Source organism: Staurois parvus, unplaced genomic scaffold (assembly GCF_062004578.1).
Source record: "Staurois parvus isolate SC_StPar_1 unplaced genomic scaffold, SC_StPar_1.0 ptg000538l, whole genome shotgun sequence".
Classification (NCBI taxonomy): Eukaryota; Metazoa; Chordata; class Amphibia; order Anura; family Ranidae; genus Staurois; species Staurois parvus.
Genome location: NW_028318334.1, coordinates 8,988,774 through 9,007,812, shown reverse-complemented (window position 1 = coordinate 9,007,812; position 19,039 = coordinate 8,988,774). Strand labels below are relative to the sequence as shown.

The following is a 19,039-nucleotide window of genomic DNA, read 5'->3' as shown; positions in this document are numbered from 1 at the left end:
GGGACAGGAAATGAGGGTAATTCTCACCGAGGACACAGACAACTAAAAAATCCTTAGAGAGGTTCTAATGCACCACAATTCTGTCCATCACAAAAACATTTTGGCTTGATTTTAGGTTTTACCAACAGAACACAATAAGGTTTAACATTTAGGCTGGCTGTCCACTATTCCTGATAAACTGTCCAAAATCTGTTTTGAGGGTGGCCCTATTGGCCACATCCCTTCTGACATCCTTTGATTGAAAAATCAGAGGAGCCGGGCTGAAAATTGTTGGCACATCAATGGCTGCATCCAGTCAGATGCAGGCGCTTTTTGGGTATTCTAATAACTGCTGCCAGTGGCTGTCATAATACAATAGCCCAACAGGGGGATTCATCCATCCAGACTGTACAGTGTGGATGGAGGAATTTGTTAGATTTTTTTTTTTGCCGAATGAAAAAAAATCAAATAGTTGTGGCAGAGCTGTGCCCTGCCATGGTGTTAAAAGAGTTGATGACCCAGGATTATAATTCAGGCAGGTTGAGGGGCTCCAGGGAACTTTTGTCATTCAGAAAAAAATGGCTTTTCAGTTTCCTCATTGTTTAGTAAAATCCATTTTGGGATCCGGAGCCCGGGGATTTAATAGTGATCTGGGAGGGATGGAATCTCCACTCTTGGGTCCTGGTTTTACCAGAACTACCAGCACACAGGGCCATGGATAAGGAGGTACCACCGGTCCTCCTGTACAGGGCCTAGGCCAGCAGGGGGGCCCAGGCAGCGAGTGAATTGGATGTGGGCAGGGATGGTGATCGTCACGGTGGGGGCGGGCAATTACTGGAACCGATCCCCTGTATGACTCTCTCAGCAGCCGCTGAAAGCTGGCTTCCTCTCCTCTCCCCCCCACTGGCTTTCAGCTGCTGCAGGGAGAGCCATACAGGGGATCTGTTCCAGTACGTGCCCCCTGCCACACCAACCACTGTCCCTGAGTATTATACATTTCCCCCTGCTGCCCAGGACCCCTGTGTGCCCCCACCCCCGCAGTGCTGACAGCTTCTCTGCTGTCCTTCCCACAGGCAGCTGCAAGCACACAATATGATCCTTCAGGATGAAGAATGGGGGAAGAGAGTTCAGTAAATATGCTTCATTTACCAGCCCCTTCCTTTCCCGAATGAACTTGAGTGCTCAGTATTGATCACTCACTATGTTCATTCATAACTGAAGTAGAGTAAATTGTTTATTTGGAGGTCCCTGTCAGGCTGGCTGTATGGAGCCCCATGGCTTCTAACACCAGCCCTGCCAGCATACTATTTTGTCAATTGTGTGTTGAACTTTTACTAGTGATCTGAACATGGTTCTGGGCTACCCTGAGAGGGAAACTCTTTAAAGTGGTTCTTGTTGGAATATAGTGTTCATGTACAGTGTTTTGTGCAACAACTACATCAGTATTCAGCAGAAATATATTCTTCAACCAGTAGATGGCAGTGTGTATACGTTTGTAGCTGCATTTATGGTAAATTTTTATCTGAAAAAAAGTTTCCTGTTTCCTGGTTGCAGTGAAGCAAGAAGAAAAGCACACGTGAACTGTCTGTTCTGTAGGGCTATATACAAAATTTCTAACAGTTCTAAAGGTAAAAGGTTTTTTTTTATCTTAATGCATTCTATTCATTAAGGTCTGTGATCCCCCCAGCCCATCCTTATACTTACCTGAGTTTGATCTCGATCCATCACTGTGCACGAGAACAGTGGCTCTTTCCTCTCTCTCCCTCCTCACAGGGCAGTCAGCCAATGGCTCCCACTGCTGTCAATAAATCCTATGAGGAGGGAGGAGGGGTGGGGCAAAGCCCCAATGTCTGTGTCTATGGACACAGACAGTGGGGCTTAGGAGCGAGCCCACACAACTACCCCCCTTAGCAAGTGGTTTGCTAGGAAGCTACTCAGTCGGGGGAGGAGCCAAGAGTTCAGGGGCAGGGGACCCCAGAAGAGGAGGATCCAGTCTGCTTTGTGCAAAACCATTGCACAGTGCAGGTAAGTATAACATGTTTTTTATTTAAAAAAAATAGGTATGCAACACTAAATCCAGAGTTAACTCCATTCTCTTGTATGAAAATCCTCAAGCAAATTTCCTGGATAAACGCTTTTTGGCCATCTGGAGACCATGGATCTCCTGGCATCTTTCTTTGGAGTTGACCAAGACCCGCTACTTTCACAATAAAACTCACGGATCTACCCACAAAACTTTCCCTTTCCCTTCCCTTATCCATTTATGCTTTCCCACCCCACCCCCTTCTTCCTTTTCTTTCTTTCTTTTTTTTTTTCTCCCCCCCCCCCCCATCCACCGGTTGTCCGGTTACAGTTGTCTTGATGCACAATGCACTGTTTGTACCACAATGACGCCATGGTATATGTCTGTTTTCTATATTTGACCTCCATACCTTGTTGGAATGTTACTGTATTTATGTTAAATGTTATGTTCTGTTCCTTTGCTCTCTTAAACAAGCAAAAGAATGAACAAGAAAAAAAAGTGATTTTTTAAATTCAATTTTTATTTCTAGACCTTTTTGAACTTTGTTTTAACAAAAGTGGGAAAGGAAAAAAAATCGGATTTGTTGCCATGAACAACTTTACTTTTGCCCTCATTTTTAGTCTTCGCGTCTCATGCACAAAAATAAATTGCAGAAATAGGTTTACATATCTCTGGTGTGTGCTGTAATCATTTGGAGTACAGACAGACATTGTACTGTAGATTTGTTATACAGGATAAACAATTGGACTCCACATGTTCGCTCTGGGTAACCAGCGATTTTTCATGCGCTATGAAGCAGCCTGCAGAGATCTGTTGTCTCATAGTACAGTGCCTTGAAAAAGTAAAATGTAAATGTATTTTATTGGGATTTTATGTGATTAGACCAACACAAAGTGGCACATAATTGTGAAGTGGAAGGAAAATGAGAAATGGTTTTCAACATGTTTTACAAATAAATATGTGAAAAGTGTGGTGTGCATTTGTATTCAGCCCCCTTTACTCTGATACCCAGGGGTGGACTGACCATTCGGGCACTCGGGCACTGCCCGATGGCCCGGGTTAAGTAAGGAACCCCATGAGATGCCCCTGGTACCTTTTATAGGCTATTTTGGGTATGGTTTGAGTGTGGGTGAGGACACAGGGGCCCCATGATCCCCTATTGCCCAGGGGCCCCATTGTCAGTCTGCCCCTGCTGATACCCCTAACTAAAATCTAGTGATGAGACAAGCCATTTACCACTGGGAGGGGGCTTACAATGATCAGTTTATTTATGTAAAACCTTTATCCCAAAAGGAAAAAAAACTGTTTGCTGTTGCTGCTTATAAAGCATGAGCTGGAGTTTGGCTTCAATTTGATAGTGTGTAAAAATCTGTAAGTACATCTAACTCTCCCCCCCCCCCCCAGATTAACAATGCTGCTATCCAAAGGTGCCCATGATGCTCCTTCATCCACAGTGAGGGCACTCTAACACAGGAAGTGTGGTACTGGCCAGATCACCAGGTGAAAACAGGGAAAAAGCCTAAAAAAAGAAAACTAATGCAGCCGCCACATCAAATGATTGGTAAGCTGTAATATATTACCACTTTGGTTTGGGGTTTAATACCTCTTTAAGCCTATCATTTGGCTTCAGTTTGTTAGTGTTATAAAATCTGTGAGTATATCTAACCCCCCCCCCCGATTAACCATGCTGCTGTCCAAAGGAGCCCCCCAATGCTCCTTCATCCAGAGTGGGGGCACTCTAACACAGGAAGTGTGCTACTGGTCAGATCACCAGGTGAAAACAAGGAAAAAGTTAAAAAAAGAAAACTAATGCAGCCACCACATCTAATGATTGGTAAGCTGCAATATATGATTGTGAGTTCTAACAAGCAGGGCCATCTGTTTCATTTTGTACCAAATTGTATTGTAACTGTAATGTCTACCTTAATTTTGTCCAAAGGTGCCCCCCAATGCTCCTTCATCCAGAGTGGGGGCACTATAACACAGGAAGTGTGCTACTGGCCAGATCACCAGGTGAGAACAGGGGAAAAGCCTAAAAAAAAAGAAAACTAATGGAGCTTACCACTGGTAAGCTGCAATATATTACAATTTTGATTTGGGGTTTAACCGCTTTCTCGCCGCTCTATAGCAGAAATACTGCTACAGGGCAGCAGGGCTGCGCAAAATCACGTATATATACGTGAGTTTGCATTTCGGGGTAGGGGGAGCGCACACGGCTTCAGCTGATTCCCCACTGGGTCCTGGACAGTGATTCCCCACTGGCTCATTGTGATCAGAGTATCACTGACAGGGGAGAGGTCTGTATGTAAACAATACCAGGGGCGGACTGACCATTCGAGCACTCGGGCACTGCCCGAGGGCCCGGGGTCAGTAGGGGGCCCCATGAGATGCCCCTGGTACCTTTAATTGGCTTTTTCATAGGCTTTTTTGGGTGTGGGCCATGACACAAGGGCCCCATGATTCCCTATTGCCCGGGGGCCCCATGAGTTGTCAGTCCACTCCTGAACAATTCAGATCTCTCCCCTGTCAGCTCCTGCACACTGCTTTGTATGGCTCTGCATAGCAGAGCCATAGAAAGCAATCTGCTCACACAGTACAACACACACATATACAATAGTAAAACAGCACACAGTTAACCCTTTGATTGCCCCACATGTTAACCCCTTCCCGCCCAGTATCATTAGTACAGTGTCAGTGCTTTATGTGCACTGATTACTGTATTAGTGTCACTGGGGATGTCAGTGACAGTTAGTCAGTTCCCCCCAGTGTCAGAATGCCTGCCGCAGTCTCGCTATAAGTCGCTGATCACCGCCATTACTAGTATAAAAAGTAAAACAAATTCCAGTATATATACCGCCATTGCTATAGCAAATGCTATAGCTTTCACATAAACCAATTAATTTACACATATTGGGATTTTCTTTAGCAAAGACGTAGCAGAATACCTTTTGGCCTAAATTTATGATGAAATTCCATTTTTAAAATTTTTTTATTGGATGTGTTTTATAGCAAAATGTCAAAAATATTTTTTTTTCTCAAAATTGTGGGTCATTGTTTATAGCACAAAAAAAATAAAAAATGCAGAGGTGATCAAATACCACCAAAAGAAAGCTCAATTTGTGGGGGGAAAAAAGGACATACATTTCATTTGGGCGCAGCGTTGCATGACCATGCAATTGTCAGTTAAAGTAACGCAGCGCCGTATCGCAACAAATGGCCTGGTCAGGAAGGGGGGGGGGGTAAATCCTCTGGAGGGCAAGTGGTTAATACCTCTTTAAATCTATCATCAAAATATATTTCTAACTATTCAGAAAATGTTTGAAATAGCAGACTTGTAATGCTTCTGTGTAGATGTATTGCAGATACATTTCTTTTGTGGTCTGGCAACTCATTTTGTATAATTGGCTAACTATAAGAGAGCTCTATAAAGGTTAATAGCTTCATATTGCACTGCAAGCACAATAGTAATTGTTCATATTCAAGTTTTAATACAATTTCTATGTAAAAAAATATATAATACAATTTTTTTTATATCATATCAAGATTGTCTATTGTCTAGCTCAAGGTAGATCAGTATATCCAAAGTTAGTCTGGTATAAGGCACTGAGTAAATTGATCTGCCTTGAGCTTTGTTATATGTGGAGACATCATTTGGTTCTCTGCAGATGGGTAATGTGAGAAGCTGTTTTTGATGGCAAGATGGTCATAGGATTGCCTGCGACAATTGCCTGCATATAGAGGTTACTCATGGAGATGTAGGGCTTATTTAGTGTCAGGAATCAGTTTAAAGGTCAGGGTGTTTATCTCATAGTTATGGCTAGTCTTAAAGTGACACGAAATTATATCCTTCATCACCAAAAATACTTCATATACATTGCATATACATACATATACATACATACAGTTGCAAGAAAAAGTATGTGAACCCCTTGGGATTACGTGGAGTTTTGCATGAATTGGGCATAAAATGTGCTCTGAACGTCATCTAAGTCACAACAATAGAAGAACACAGTCTGCTGAACATAATACTACACAAACATTAGATGTTGCCATGGTTTAATTGCACATAACATGTAAACATTCACAGTGCAGGGAGGAAAAAGTATGTGAACCTTTGGACTTAATAACTGGTTGACCCTCCTTTGGCAGCAATAACCTCAACCAAACGTTTCCTGTAGTTGCAGATCAGACCTGCACAACGATCTGGAGTAATTTTGGACCACTCCTCTTCACAAAACCGTTTCAGTGTAGCAATATTCTTGGGATGTCTGGTGTGAATCGCTCTCTTAAGGTCATGCCACAGCATTTCAATCGGGTTGCGGTCAGGACTCTGACTGGGCCACTCCAGAAGGGGTATTCTGTGCTGCTGCAGCCATTGTTTTGTTGAATTACTTGTATGCTTTGGGTCATTGTCCTGTTGCATCACCCATCCTCTGCAGAGCTTCAGTTGGCAGACAGATGGTCGTACGTTTTCCTGCAAAATGTCCTGATAAACTCTGGAATTCATTTTCCCATCAATGACAACAATCCGTCCAGGCCCTGAGGCAGCAAAGCAGCCCCAAACCATGATGCTCCCTCCGCCATGTTTCACAGTGGGGATGAGGTTTTGATGTTGGTGTGCTGTGCCTTTTTTTCTCCACACATAGTGTTGTGTGTTCTTCCCAAACAACTCAATCTTGGTTTCATCTGTCCACAGTATATTTTGCCAGTAGTGCTGTGGAACATCCAGGTGCTCTTTTGCAAACTTCAAATGTGCTGCAATATTCTTTTTGGACAGCAATGGCTTCCACCGTGGTGTCCTTCCATGTACTCCATTCTTGTTTAGTGTTTTCCTTATTGTAGATGTGTCAACAAAAATGTTAGCATGTGCCAGAGATTTCTGTAGGTCTTTAGCTGACACTCTGGGATTCTTCTTTACCTCATGCAGCATTCTGCACTGTGCTCTTGCAGTCATTTTTACAGGACGACCACGCCTAGGGAGAGTAGCAACAGTGCTAAACTTTCTCCATTTGTAGACAGTCTGTCTTACCGTGGACACATGAACATCAAGGCTTTTGGAGATACTTTTGTAACCCTTTCCAGCTTCTTGCAAGTCAACAATTCTTGATCGTAGGTCTTCTGAGAGCTCTTTTCTGTGAGGCATGGTTCACATCAGACAGTGCTTCTTGAAACCAGTAAACCCAAAACAGGTGTGTGTTTTTTAAGGGCAGGACAGCTGTCAGCAACACATCCAATATCATCACACTATTTTTAGTCAAGGTTGGCTCACTCCTGGCTCCAATTAGCTCTGGGAGAAGTCATTAAGCTAGGGCCTCACATACTTTTTCCTCTCTGCACTGTGAATGTTTACATGTTATGTGCAATTAAACCATGGCAACATCTAATGTTTGTGTAGTATTATGTTCAGCAGACTGTGTTCTTCTATTGTTGTGACTTAGATGACGTTCAGAGCACATTTTATGCCCAATTCATGCAAAACTCCACGTAATCCCAAGGGGTTCACATACTTTTTCTTGCAACTGTACATATGCAGGCTCCACCTCCGCAACATCTCCAAGATACGCACCTTCCTCACCCCAGACACCACCAAACAACTCGTACACTCCCTCATCATCTCACGCCTGGACTATTGCAACTCCCTTCTCACTGGCCTACCCAAACGAACGCTATCCCCACTCCAGTCAATCCTAAACTCTGCGACCAGACTCATCCACCTCACCAAGCGCTCCACATCTGCCTCCCCCCTCTGCCAATCCCTTCATTGGCTCCCGATTGCCCAACGCATCAAGTTCAAGCTGCTAACCCTGACCTACAAGGCCACTCACAATGCCGCCCCGAACTACATAACTGACCTGATACCCAGATACTACCCTACCCGTGCCCTCCGCTCCTCACAGGACCTCCTGCTCTCTAGCTCCCTGGTCTCCTCCTCCCACGCCCGATTGCAGGACTTCTCTAGGACTTCCCCCATCCTCTGGAACTCCCTACCCCAATCCATGAGACTGTCACCTACCCTCCTCACCTTCAGGCACACCCTGAAAACCCTCCTCTTCAGGGAAGCCTACCCCAACCTCACCTAACACCCGACCTCACCTAACAATTAACCTCCTCCACTCCACCCACCACTCCATCCCCCACAGCCATCTCCTCCTGTCCCACCTTCCCCTCCCTCCTAGATTGTAAGCTTGAAAGAGCAGGACCCTCGAACCCCTCGTGTATTGTATTGTTACTGTCTTGTCTCATGTTATGTCCCCCTGCTACTGTACAGCGCTGAGCATACCCCTTTGGCGCTATATAAATACTGTATAATAATAATAAAAATAATAATAATACATTCACTACCTCTGACCCTGTAATCTTTTTCATGAAATTGTTTCTTATTGTGTTTTTTTGCCTCCTTGTAATGTCCTCTGTAAGTGTTGAACCTGAACCATAGACTTGGCAGAGACCGACAGCGTGTCTGCGCATGCGCCGAATGCCCCTTCTCATGTCTAGACATGCTGCAGGAGCCCTGCCAGATTTCTGGCAGTGACTTACATCTTGTCTGCGCATACACAGGATCTGGCAAATGGTCTCCTGGAATGTATGAAGGAGACATCCTAGAAGGCAAGGGTGTCCATATATATCATCCTCGTCATCCTCGCCTAGTTCAGAATTTAGGAAGCAGCACTGTGTGTGCAATTGTGAGGATAGAGGGAGGAGGCAAGAGAGAGCATGAAGGTCAAATGGATGAAGGTCTACTTGAAGAGTCAGGCAGCTAGCATTTTTGAAAGGAGAAATAGTACCTCCCATTTTTCACTTATTCACATTCACACCAACAGTTACGCTGGTGTGCTTTATTATTATTATTATTATTATACAGTATTTATAAAGCGCCAATAGTTTGCTCAGTGCTGTACATTACAAAGGGGGACAGAACATGTGACAGAACAATACAAATACAATGCAAAACATGAGGGGATTGAGGGCCCTGCTCTTTCAAGCTTACAATCTAGGAGGGAGGGGATGGTGGCACAGGAGGAGATAGCTGTGGGGGATGGAGTGGTAGGCAGAGTAGAGGAGGTCGGCAAGTTAGCAGGGGGTGGGGTAGGCTTCCCTGAAGAGATGGGTTTTCAGGGTGCACCTAAAGGAGAGGAGAGTAGGTGATAATCTGATGGGTTGGGGCAGGGAGTTCCAGAGGATGGGTGACACCCTGGAGAAGTCCTGGAGGCGGGCATGGGAGGAGGAGACCAGGGAACTAGAGAGAAGGAGGTCTTGTGAGGAGCGGAGTGTGCGTGCTGGGCGGTACTTGGATATTAGGTCAGTGATGTAGCTTTAAGGGAAACAGTGCTGATTTGCCACTTTTGTTAGAGTTTTATTGAAAGTGATATCTCATTAAGTTCTATTCTCCGTAGCAGTGTTCCAGTGGGTTGACTTGCATCCCAACACATTGCCCTGAAAAAAAAGCACAGCATGTGGTACTTTTTTTCATTGTACACTACCCTGTTGCGCTGGTGTGAACTGACCTTATAGCCAGCAAAGTAAATTGCCTTGTCTTTGCATTGAGAACTGTGCTGGGCTTAGGATGTGCTTTACCCTTACAGCAGCCATTCTCAGCTAGAGCTCTATGGAACTTTAGGGTTCCTCTGGAGGTTGCTAGAGGTTCCTAGAGCTGCTTGATTGACCTCTCATTTGGTGGTTATTGATTTGCTATTTGATGATACCTGCATAGGTCTGGGGCCAATGCCACTTGGTAGAGCCAGCTACAGGACACCAGTAAGCTTTTTAGATGTCTGTGAGGGTGGTATTTTAACCACCACTGTAAGGTCAGCATTCTTTCCATGGCCACCAATTTAAGGAACATTCTTCTCACTGACCACGACTGAAAGGTCAGCATTCTTTCCACGGCCACCAATGTAAGGAACATTCTTCTCACTGACCACGACTGTAAGGTCAGCATTCTTCCCACGGCCACCAATGTAAGGAACATTCTTCTCACTGACCACGACTGTAAGGTAAGCATTCTTTCTACTGGCCACTAATGTAAGGAGCATTCTTCCCACTGACCATCACTGTAAGGAACAGTCTTCTCACTGACCACCAATGTAAAGACCATTCTTCCTACTGACTACCAATGTAAGGAGCATTCTTCCCACTGACCACCAATGTAAGGGGCATTCTTCCCACTGACTACCAATGTAAGGAGCATTCTTCCCATTGTCCACAAAAGTAAGGGACATTCTTCCTACTGACTACCAATGTAAGGAGCATTCTTCCCACTGTCCACCAATGTAAGGGGCATTCTTCCCACTGTCCACCAATGTAAGGGGCATTCTTCCCACTGACCACCAATGTAAGGGGCATTCTTCCCACTGACCACCGATGTAAGAACCATTCTTCCCAAGGACCATCACTGTATGGAGCAGTCTTCTCACTGACCACCAATGTGAAGAGCATTCTTCCTACTGACTACCAATGTAAGGAGCACTCTTCCCACTGTCCACAAAAGTAAGGGGCATTCTTCCTACTGACTACGAATGTAAGAAGCATTCTTCCCACTGTCCACCAATGTAAGGGGCATTCTTCCCACTGTCCACCAATGTAAGGGGCATTCTTCCCACTGACCACCAATGTAAGGGGCATTCTTCCCACTGACCACCAATGTAAGGGGCATTCTTCCCACTGACCACCCATGAGGGAACCATTCTTCCCAAGGACCATCACTGTATGGAGCAGTCTTCTCACTGACCACCAATGTGAAGAGCATTCTTCCTACTGACTACCAATGTAAGGGGCATTCTTCCCACTGACCACCAATGTAAGGGGCATTCTTCCCACTGACCACCAATGTAAGAACCATTCTTCCCAAGGACCATCACTGTATGGAGCAGTCTTCTCACTGACCACCAATGTGAAGAGCATTCTTCCTACTGACTACCAATGTAAGGTGCACTCTTCCCACTGTCCACAAAAGTAAGGGGCATTCTTCCTATTGACTACGAATGTAAGAAGCATTCTTCCCACTGTCCACCAATGTAAGGGGCATTCTTCCCACTGTCCACCAATGTAAGGGGCATTCTTCCCACTGACCACCAATGTAAGGGGCATTCTTCCCACTGACCACCAATGTAAGGGGCATTCTTCCCACTGACCACCAATGAGGGAACCATTCTTCCCAAGGATCATCACTGTATGGAGCAGTCTTCTCACTGACCACCAATGTGAAGAGCATTCTTCCTACTGACTACCAATGTAAGGAGCATTCTTCCCACTGTCCACAAAAGTAAGGGGCAGTCTTCCTACTGACTACCAATGTAAGGAGCATTCTTCCCACTGTCCACCAATGTAAGGGGCATTCTTCCCACTGACCACCATCGTAAGAACCATTCTTCCAACTGACCTTCACTGTAAGGAGCATTCTTCCCACTGACCACAAAGCATAAGGGGCATTCTTCCTACTGGCTATCAATGTAAGGAGAATTCTTCCCACTGTCCAACAATGTAAGGGGCATTCTTCCCACTGTCCACAAATGTAAGGGGCATTCTATACACTGACCACCAATGTAAGGAACATTCTTCCCACTGACTAGCAATGTAAGGAACATTCTTCCCACTGACTACCAATGTAAGGAGCTTTCTTCCCACTGTCCAACAATGTAAGGGGCATTCTTCACACTGTCCACAAATGTAAGGGGCATTCTATCCACTGACTACCAATGTAAGGAGCATTCTTCCCACTGACTATCAATGTAAGGAACATTCTTCCCACTGACTACCAATGTATTGTCTAGCTATTCTTGTAAGACAAAAACAGCACATTGAAGACAAGATCACAAGACATTTTAAAAATGAAATTCACTTTTTCTTTATTTCTGTTGACATTGCCATGCTATCTTAGGAGTTCCATTGAACTGTACACACCACTTGGTGCCATGACTCTACAGATTATTATTCAGCATGGCCATGATGGGAGTAAAGTTTGCATTGGAAGAGTAACCTGTGCAGATAGAAACTACAACTTGGAACAAGACTGAAAAATATGTTACTAGATCTAATAGCAGAAGTGATTCATGTTCAAGCATTCATACAATTTTGGTGACAGATTCCCTTTAAAATTGTTAGCCCAACCCAATTTTCTTCAGTTATTTATTTTGACACATTCTAGTTAATATTTATAATTTATAGTCTGACAGTAAATGGCTGGTTGCTTACACTTAAAGTGTTTGTCCAGCGCAAACTTTCTTCTTTAATTTTGGATAGAGTGGAGAAGTATTAGAACCCCTGCCAATTTTTTTGTGCTGTCTGTCTCTAACAGGTATCTAATCCTTCCCCACTGTATACAAAACTCTAAAAAAAAGTTGACTGGATGGGCACTTTAGGATAAAGTTATATGTTTATGAATTGAACTTCCCCTGTCAACAAATTATGAAATAGTAATAATTAATGATTGTGGTGTTATGGTCAATTTCCTTTTAAAATCCTTTAGCCAGATGGGGAATATTAAATATTATTATTATTATTATTATTATTATAATTATAAAACTATTATTTTTGTTAAATTTCTAAGAAAAGACCTGGTCTTACCTGTCAAGTGACACAGTGGTCAAGGTGAAACTAGAGGCATACATGGTGAGGTATATGAAGAAGTGCACAGCTTTGCACATGAAGGGGCCAAACACCCAGCTGTCCAGGGTGTAGATGGTGGCTTGAAATGGCACGCAAAAAATAATGAAGCACAGATCTGCCACTCCTAAGTTCAGGATAAAGAGATTGGTGGTGTTGTTTATCTTTCCATTCCTCAGCAGCACCGCCAAAACCAGGCTATTGCCCACTGTACCCACTAGGAAAATGAGGGAGTAGAGTACCGGGATGAGAATTGACTCCGGATGGTAAATGTCCGAAGAGGAGATCAGGATGGAGACATTCATTTTCACTGTCTCTTCTGCAGTCCCGTGTCCAGGAAATAAATCTATATTTCACATTAGAACATCAAAATTGATCAATCCCTTTAATCCCAAGTCAACCTTTCCCAGCAAAAGATCACAACAAGTAGTTGAAATTACTGAAAATTGTTCATAAAGTGAAGCTTCTCAATTGCTGCATTCTTCTCAATAAAAAAAGGCATCTTCTTAATTTAGGAATAAGAACAATTGTTCTTTAGGAACTCTGTGACCACAGGAAAGTCTTACTATTGCTTGCTTCGTTCCAATAATCCTATGTCTTTTGATGGATCATGCAAGCAAGGTTTTGAGCATCTTCTCAGAATTTCTGAAATATTTTAAGCCCTCCTTTCTTTCATTCGTAAGTTGACAGACAAAATAATACTCAAAAAGTCCACTTTCTCCAGGAAAAAAAAAAGTGAATTATTTTGTTCCAGGTTTGTATGTGCTGCACAGTTTGTCTTTCCAATTTGTTCTGTGCTGAGCCTACTGCCTCTTATCTGGAGTATGTGGGATCTGAGCACTTCTTCTTCTTAAAGAGTCTTCTTTCGTGCTTATTGCCCCCCCCCCCTGCAATCCTCCTATTATGATCATTTTACTAGCTCGCGCAAGAAAACTTTAGCACTGACTGGTTCTCTATGGATAAAAGGGGCACATAAACGCTGACATGGTTAGAAACTTCTCTCGCTGAACTCCCCCTCCCCATGTTCAGGCTGCTGATGAGTCCGTTACGAATATTTCTGAGAATAAATAGATCAGAAGCATCCCGTTTCCACGGAGATAAAAAGGTACAAAAAAGAGTGATGGTGTCCATAGTAACTAAGCCCCTGATCTGTTCATTAGGCAGACATCACTCAGTGGCGGGAGGAGCGTGTCTTGTCTGTGGAACTACTAATTTAGCAAACCTACTGAAGGGTTTCCAAATAATAGAGAAACGGTAGAACTAAAACCATGCAATACCTGTGTGCGTGGCAAGGAACATTACTGGAACAATAATAACAAATATAGTGCTGGACTATATTATTTATCATTGTAGAACTTTGGTCTATTCACTAAGTGTTGGAAAGTAAAGTTTAAACAGAGAGCCATTATTTGAATTCACCTTTCTAGTGTTGGTGGGTCCCAGCATCTGATGGGATTTCTCCCTTTTTTCCTGAGGTTTACAATTTCAAAAGCTCTAACAGCACAATTTTTTTAATAATGCTAATATAAATACATTCTGTCACTCCATAGATGAAAGTGTATTATGTACAGTAAAAACATGAAATGTGTTTAGATATATCCTTAGAATAACCATTTATCGGTCTTTCTTTTTTTAACTAGTTCCCTACCTGGCCAATTCTGACATTTCTCTCCTACATGTAAATAATCATCATTTTTTTTTTTGCTAGAAAATGACTTTAAAAACCCAAACATTATCAAAAAATAAATAAATAAAAATAATAAATGTATTTATAATTTTGATATATATACAGTATATATATATATATATATATATATATATATATATATATATATATGAGTTTTGCATTTTTTTTATGTCACAGTTTTGGTAACATGCCTAATGAAGGGGCCCTGCGAGACTCTGAAACGTTGCTTTGCTGTAACTGTGATTGTTCATTAAAACTTTTGGACCCATATTGGTGATCCTCGGTGCGCTGGTAACATTCTCCCTTGCTGATTCTGTTCGGTTCCAGCTGGTGGTTACTACAGTACCCCCTTATACACACAGCCATTTTAACGCAGGATATATATAATATTTATATATTACAGGTATTTATATAGCACCATCAATTTACGCAGTGCTTTACACATACTGTACATTTACATCAGTCCCTGCCCTCAACAAGCTTATAATTTGAGCTCCCGGTCACGCAATCATACAGCAGGGGCGTATTCAACGTGAGGCAAACAAGGCGTTTGCCTAGGACGGCATCTTTAAGAGGGGCAGAAGAAGCCGCAACAACCTCCCCCCCTTCCGCTTACAGCCACCCAGCTGCCACTTGTCCTCCACCCCTCACCCCCTGGATGATCAGTGACTTTTTCCCCCCATGCTCCAGCCCCACCCCACCTCCCTCTGGGTCTGCCTGCAGCGAGATCACTAAGGAGCCGGAGAGCAGACATCCGGGCACAGCACAGCTCCTATAGCAGGAGTTTAAGAAAAGGCTGCGGCTGGAGGAGTGGATCCTTTCAGCTCATCCTTCTCTATGACTGCCAGGTGAAGGGAACAATCGTGCAACATCTCTCTCCCTCTCTCTTTTTCTTTCTATTTCTCCCTCTCTCTCTCCTTCCCTCTTTCTCTCTCTCCTTCCCCCTTTCTCTCCCCCCCTCTCTTTCAATCTCTCTCTTTCCCTTTGTTTCTTTCTTTCTCTTTCCCATTCTCTCTCTTCCTTTATGCCATTCTTTCTCTCTCCCTCTCTCAGCCCCCCCTCTCCTTCTCTGTCTTTCTCCCTCTCTTTCTTTCTCTTTCTCCCTCTCTCTTTTTCCCTCTCTCTTTCTCCCTTTCCTTCTCCCTCTCTCTTTCTCCCTCTCTTTCTCCCTTTCCTTCTCTTTCTCCCTCTCTCCCTCTCTCTTTCTCCTTCTCTCTCTTTCTTCCTTCCTCTCTTCCTTCATCCCTCCCTTCCTCTCCCTTCCTCTTTCTCCCTCTCTTTCATTCTCCCCCTCTTTCTACAGCTCTTTCTTTCTCCCTCTCTTTTTTTCTCCCTTTCTGTCTTTCTTTCTCCCTCTCTTTCTCCCTCTCTTTATCTTTCTCTCTCTCTCTCTTTCTTTCTCCCTCCCTCTCTTTCTACAGCTCTTTCTTTCTCCCTCTCTTTCTCACCCTCTCCCTCTCTTTTTCTCTCTCTCTTTCTCTTTTCTCTCTCTTTTTTCTCTTTCTTTCTCTTTCTTTATCCCCCCTCTCTTTCTACAGCTCTTTCTTTCTCCCTCTCTTTCTCTCTCTTTCTTTCTCTCTCTCTTTTTCATCTCTCTTTTTTCCTTTCACTCTTTTTTTCTCTCTCTCTCTCTTTTAGCTCTCTCCTTTTTTTTCTCTTCTCTCGCACTCTCTCTTTTCTCTCCCTCCCTTTCTTTCTTCCTCTTTTTCATTCTCCCTCTCTTTCTCTCTCTCATTTTTCTTTATTTCCCTTTTTTCTCTCCCTCTCTTTCTCTCTCATTCCTTTTTTCTTTCTCTCCCCCCCTCTCTCTCCCTCTTTTCTTCTCTCTCTCTTTTCTCCCCCCTCTCTCTCCTCCTCTCTCTTCTTTATCTCTCTCTTTTCTTTTTATCTCTCTTTCTTTTCTTTCTCTCTCTTGTCTTCTCTCTCTCTCTCTTTTCTTCTCCCCCCCCCCCCTCTCTCTTTTCTTTCTCTTTTTTACTCTCTCTCTCTCTCTTCTTTCTCTCTTCCCCCCTCTCCCTCCCCCTTTCTTTTATTCTTTCTCTCTCCTTTTTCTTCTCTCTCTCTTTTCTTCTCCCTCCCTCCCCCCCCCTCTCTTTCTTTTCTTCTCTTTCTCTCTTTTCTTCTCTCTCTCTCTCCTTCTTTTTTCTCTCTCGCTCTCCTTTCTCTCTTTTTTTTCTTTCTCTCTATTTTTTCTCTCTTTTTCTTTCTCTCATTTGGAGGGGGGCACCCAATTTGTGTGTGTGTGTGTGGGGGGGGGGGGGGGGGGGGAGGGCAGGCACAGGGAGACCATGCAAAGTCCATGAAGATAGGGGCATAGTTGAAATGCAAACCAACACTCTTAGTGCAGCAGAGAAAGAGCTAGTTACTAAGCCACTGTGCTGCTACTATTTTGTTGTCATCCCAAAATCAACTGTATGTTTAATATAATAAAACACTAAAGCCATAAATAAAAAAATATATATAGCAGCTTACCATTTTTTTATGTGGTGTGTGCATTAGTTCTCTTTCTTCCCTTTATTTTCATCTGGTGATCCAGCCAGTAAGGGATGTATAGGGGTGGTACCTAGATGATGCCAGCACGCCTAGAGAGTCCAGAATTGCCCATCTTTTCATATTTTGCCCTGAATGTCCAGACTTAAGACAGCTGCTATTTGAATCATTGAATCTAGTGCACTAGATCTGAGAGTGCACTCTGTTTGCGAGTAATTTTTTAAATCTTTTAATAAAGCTGGACAGTTACATATTACGCTATGAGATTTCCTATTTCTTTTGCATCCCACTGAGTGGAGGAGCTCTGATATAAGGAAAAGATGATGCAGTGAGGATCTGCGATAATTTCTATTACCCAAATATGTGGGAAGGCACTTTCTGACATTCACTGTTAGGTGAGTCAAGGTGTGGAGGTAGGAGGCAGTGGATACTGGTGGTGGTGCACTGCGGTGGAGTAATATTCATGTGTGTGCGGAGCAAGACACATATTCACTATGGGAGGGTTGAAGGACAACACGATTTAGAAGATATGGATTGTTTCTAAACACAGAGACTGATCATTATTATTCACTAAGGGAGTGCATTATATATGGCAATATGTTATAGCACTATTGGGATGAGTTGATTGTATTTTGTACTTTGTATTTACATTTGTTGCGCTACACTTTTTTTGGTGTATGCAGTATTTTGGTGTGGGAACAAATTACAGTGAACAGTGGCAACAAAAATTACTATTATTATTATTGTCATTGTTTTTTATCTCTATAGGCACTTTTTATATGATTTGGATATATACACTTCAATATTTAGGGTAGAGTGGTGATTTTTTTTTTGGTTTGTGTGATCCAGCAAGTAAGCCTGCTAATTTTCAAGATCAACAGACCAAGAGAATTGAGACAAACTATGTAATACTAACAGGTGCTTACAATGGTCACCTTTTATTTATTTATTTATTTATTTAAAATCTTTATCCTGAAAAGAAGAAAAAAAAAGCTGTTACTGGCCTAAAAAGTGCTAGCTGGAGTCCAGCTGTAAAAGAGAAGCATGTCCACACTTTTTCTTGACATACTTCTCTTGTGGGTCACAGCTGTCCATTTACTTTAGCACTCCTGTGACTCAGAATCAGCCAACAGTGGGCTAAAGCCTCTCCATGCTCTGGAACAATCCCAACCATATTGTTGTGATCCACACAACTGCCTGAATGACAGCTGACTTTGGCTCTCAGTGCTGAGTTGAGAGCCAAAGCCAGCTGCACATGCCCCCTCTCCTTCCCAGTGTTCCAGTGAGCTCTGGAGGGGCAGAGAATGGTGACTGACCATTGCTGCTCTCTGTTCACCAAGAACTGATCCAGATGGGTCAATTCTCAGGCTTAGAGAAAGTGGTGGACAGCTGCTGCATCACACCGGTGATTCTCTAAACTTCTCTTTTGAAATGTTAGTCAAGTCCATCTAAATCAGGGGTCAGCAACCTGTAGCTTGCTTTCTACAAGTAGATCTCAGCCAGGTGGCTGGTAGATCACGGTCTGGGCTTGCTCACCCTTCATCCCAGAACATCAGAGTGCAATACAGAGGGACTACTTGTAAAGCTGGAGCTGTAGTAGGGAGCAAGAGCCTCATAAGCTGATGCCTCCTCTGTAGTGCTGGCTCCTGTCCCATGCGGAGTGATACCAACTGCACTCCACTTCTTATTCCAGCTAGAGGTCTCCAGAGTGGTGCCAGCAGCAGGAAAGAAGAGATCTTCAGGTCAGTGTGAAGCAATACATTGGGCATAATAGTATAGGGTTGCTTTCACACTAATGTGCTGAGGTTAACCCGCACCGACGGTGCAGTGCAGTGCAGCTGCAGCTTCCCTGTGGGTCTGCTGCACTTAGCCATAGACTTCCATTATATCCTGTGGGTAAGGCACACTTTCTGAAAGTGTACCAAACCGCCTGAATGCAGGAGCTTTGATGCACTTTCAGAAAGGATTTAATAGATGTCGATGGCAAAGTGCAGCAAACCCACAGGAAAGCTGCATCTGCACTGCACCCTCGGTGTGGGTAAACCATAGCACATCATTGAGCCATACAAAGCAGTGTGCTTACAGTGAAACACAGCACACCACACAGAGTAAAACAGCACACAGGTAAACCTTTGATCGCCCCACATGTTAACTCTTTCCTGCCCAGTGCCATTAGTACAGTGGCAGTGCTTTTTATTAGCACTGATCACTGTATTGGTGTCACTAAGGATGTCAGTGACACCAAGTCAGTCCCCCCC

The 19,039-nt window shown here is 43.5% G+C and overlaps 1 protein-coding gene across 1 annotated transcript in view; it reads right to left on the bottom strand.

The window, feature by feature from the left end:
* Nucleotides 1-12,956, bottom strand: part of GALR2 (galanin receptor 2) — a 44,540-nt gene extending 31,584 nt beyond the window's left edge. The window contains exon 1 of the mRNA XM_089690669.1: nt 12,566-12,956. Within this exon, the coding sequence (XP_089546795.1) occupies nt 12,566-12,909 (344 nt within the window). The 5' untranslated portion in view covers nt 12,910-12,956. The remainder of the gene's footprint in view (nt 1-12,565) is intronic.
* Between the last annotated feature and the right edge of the window lie 6,083 nt (nt 12,957-19,039).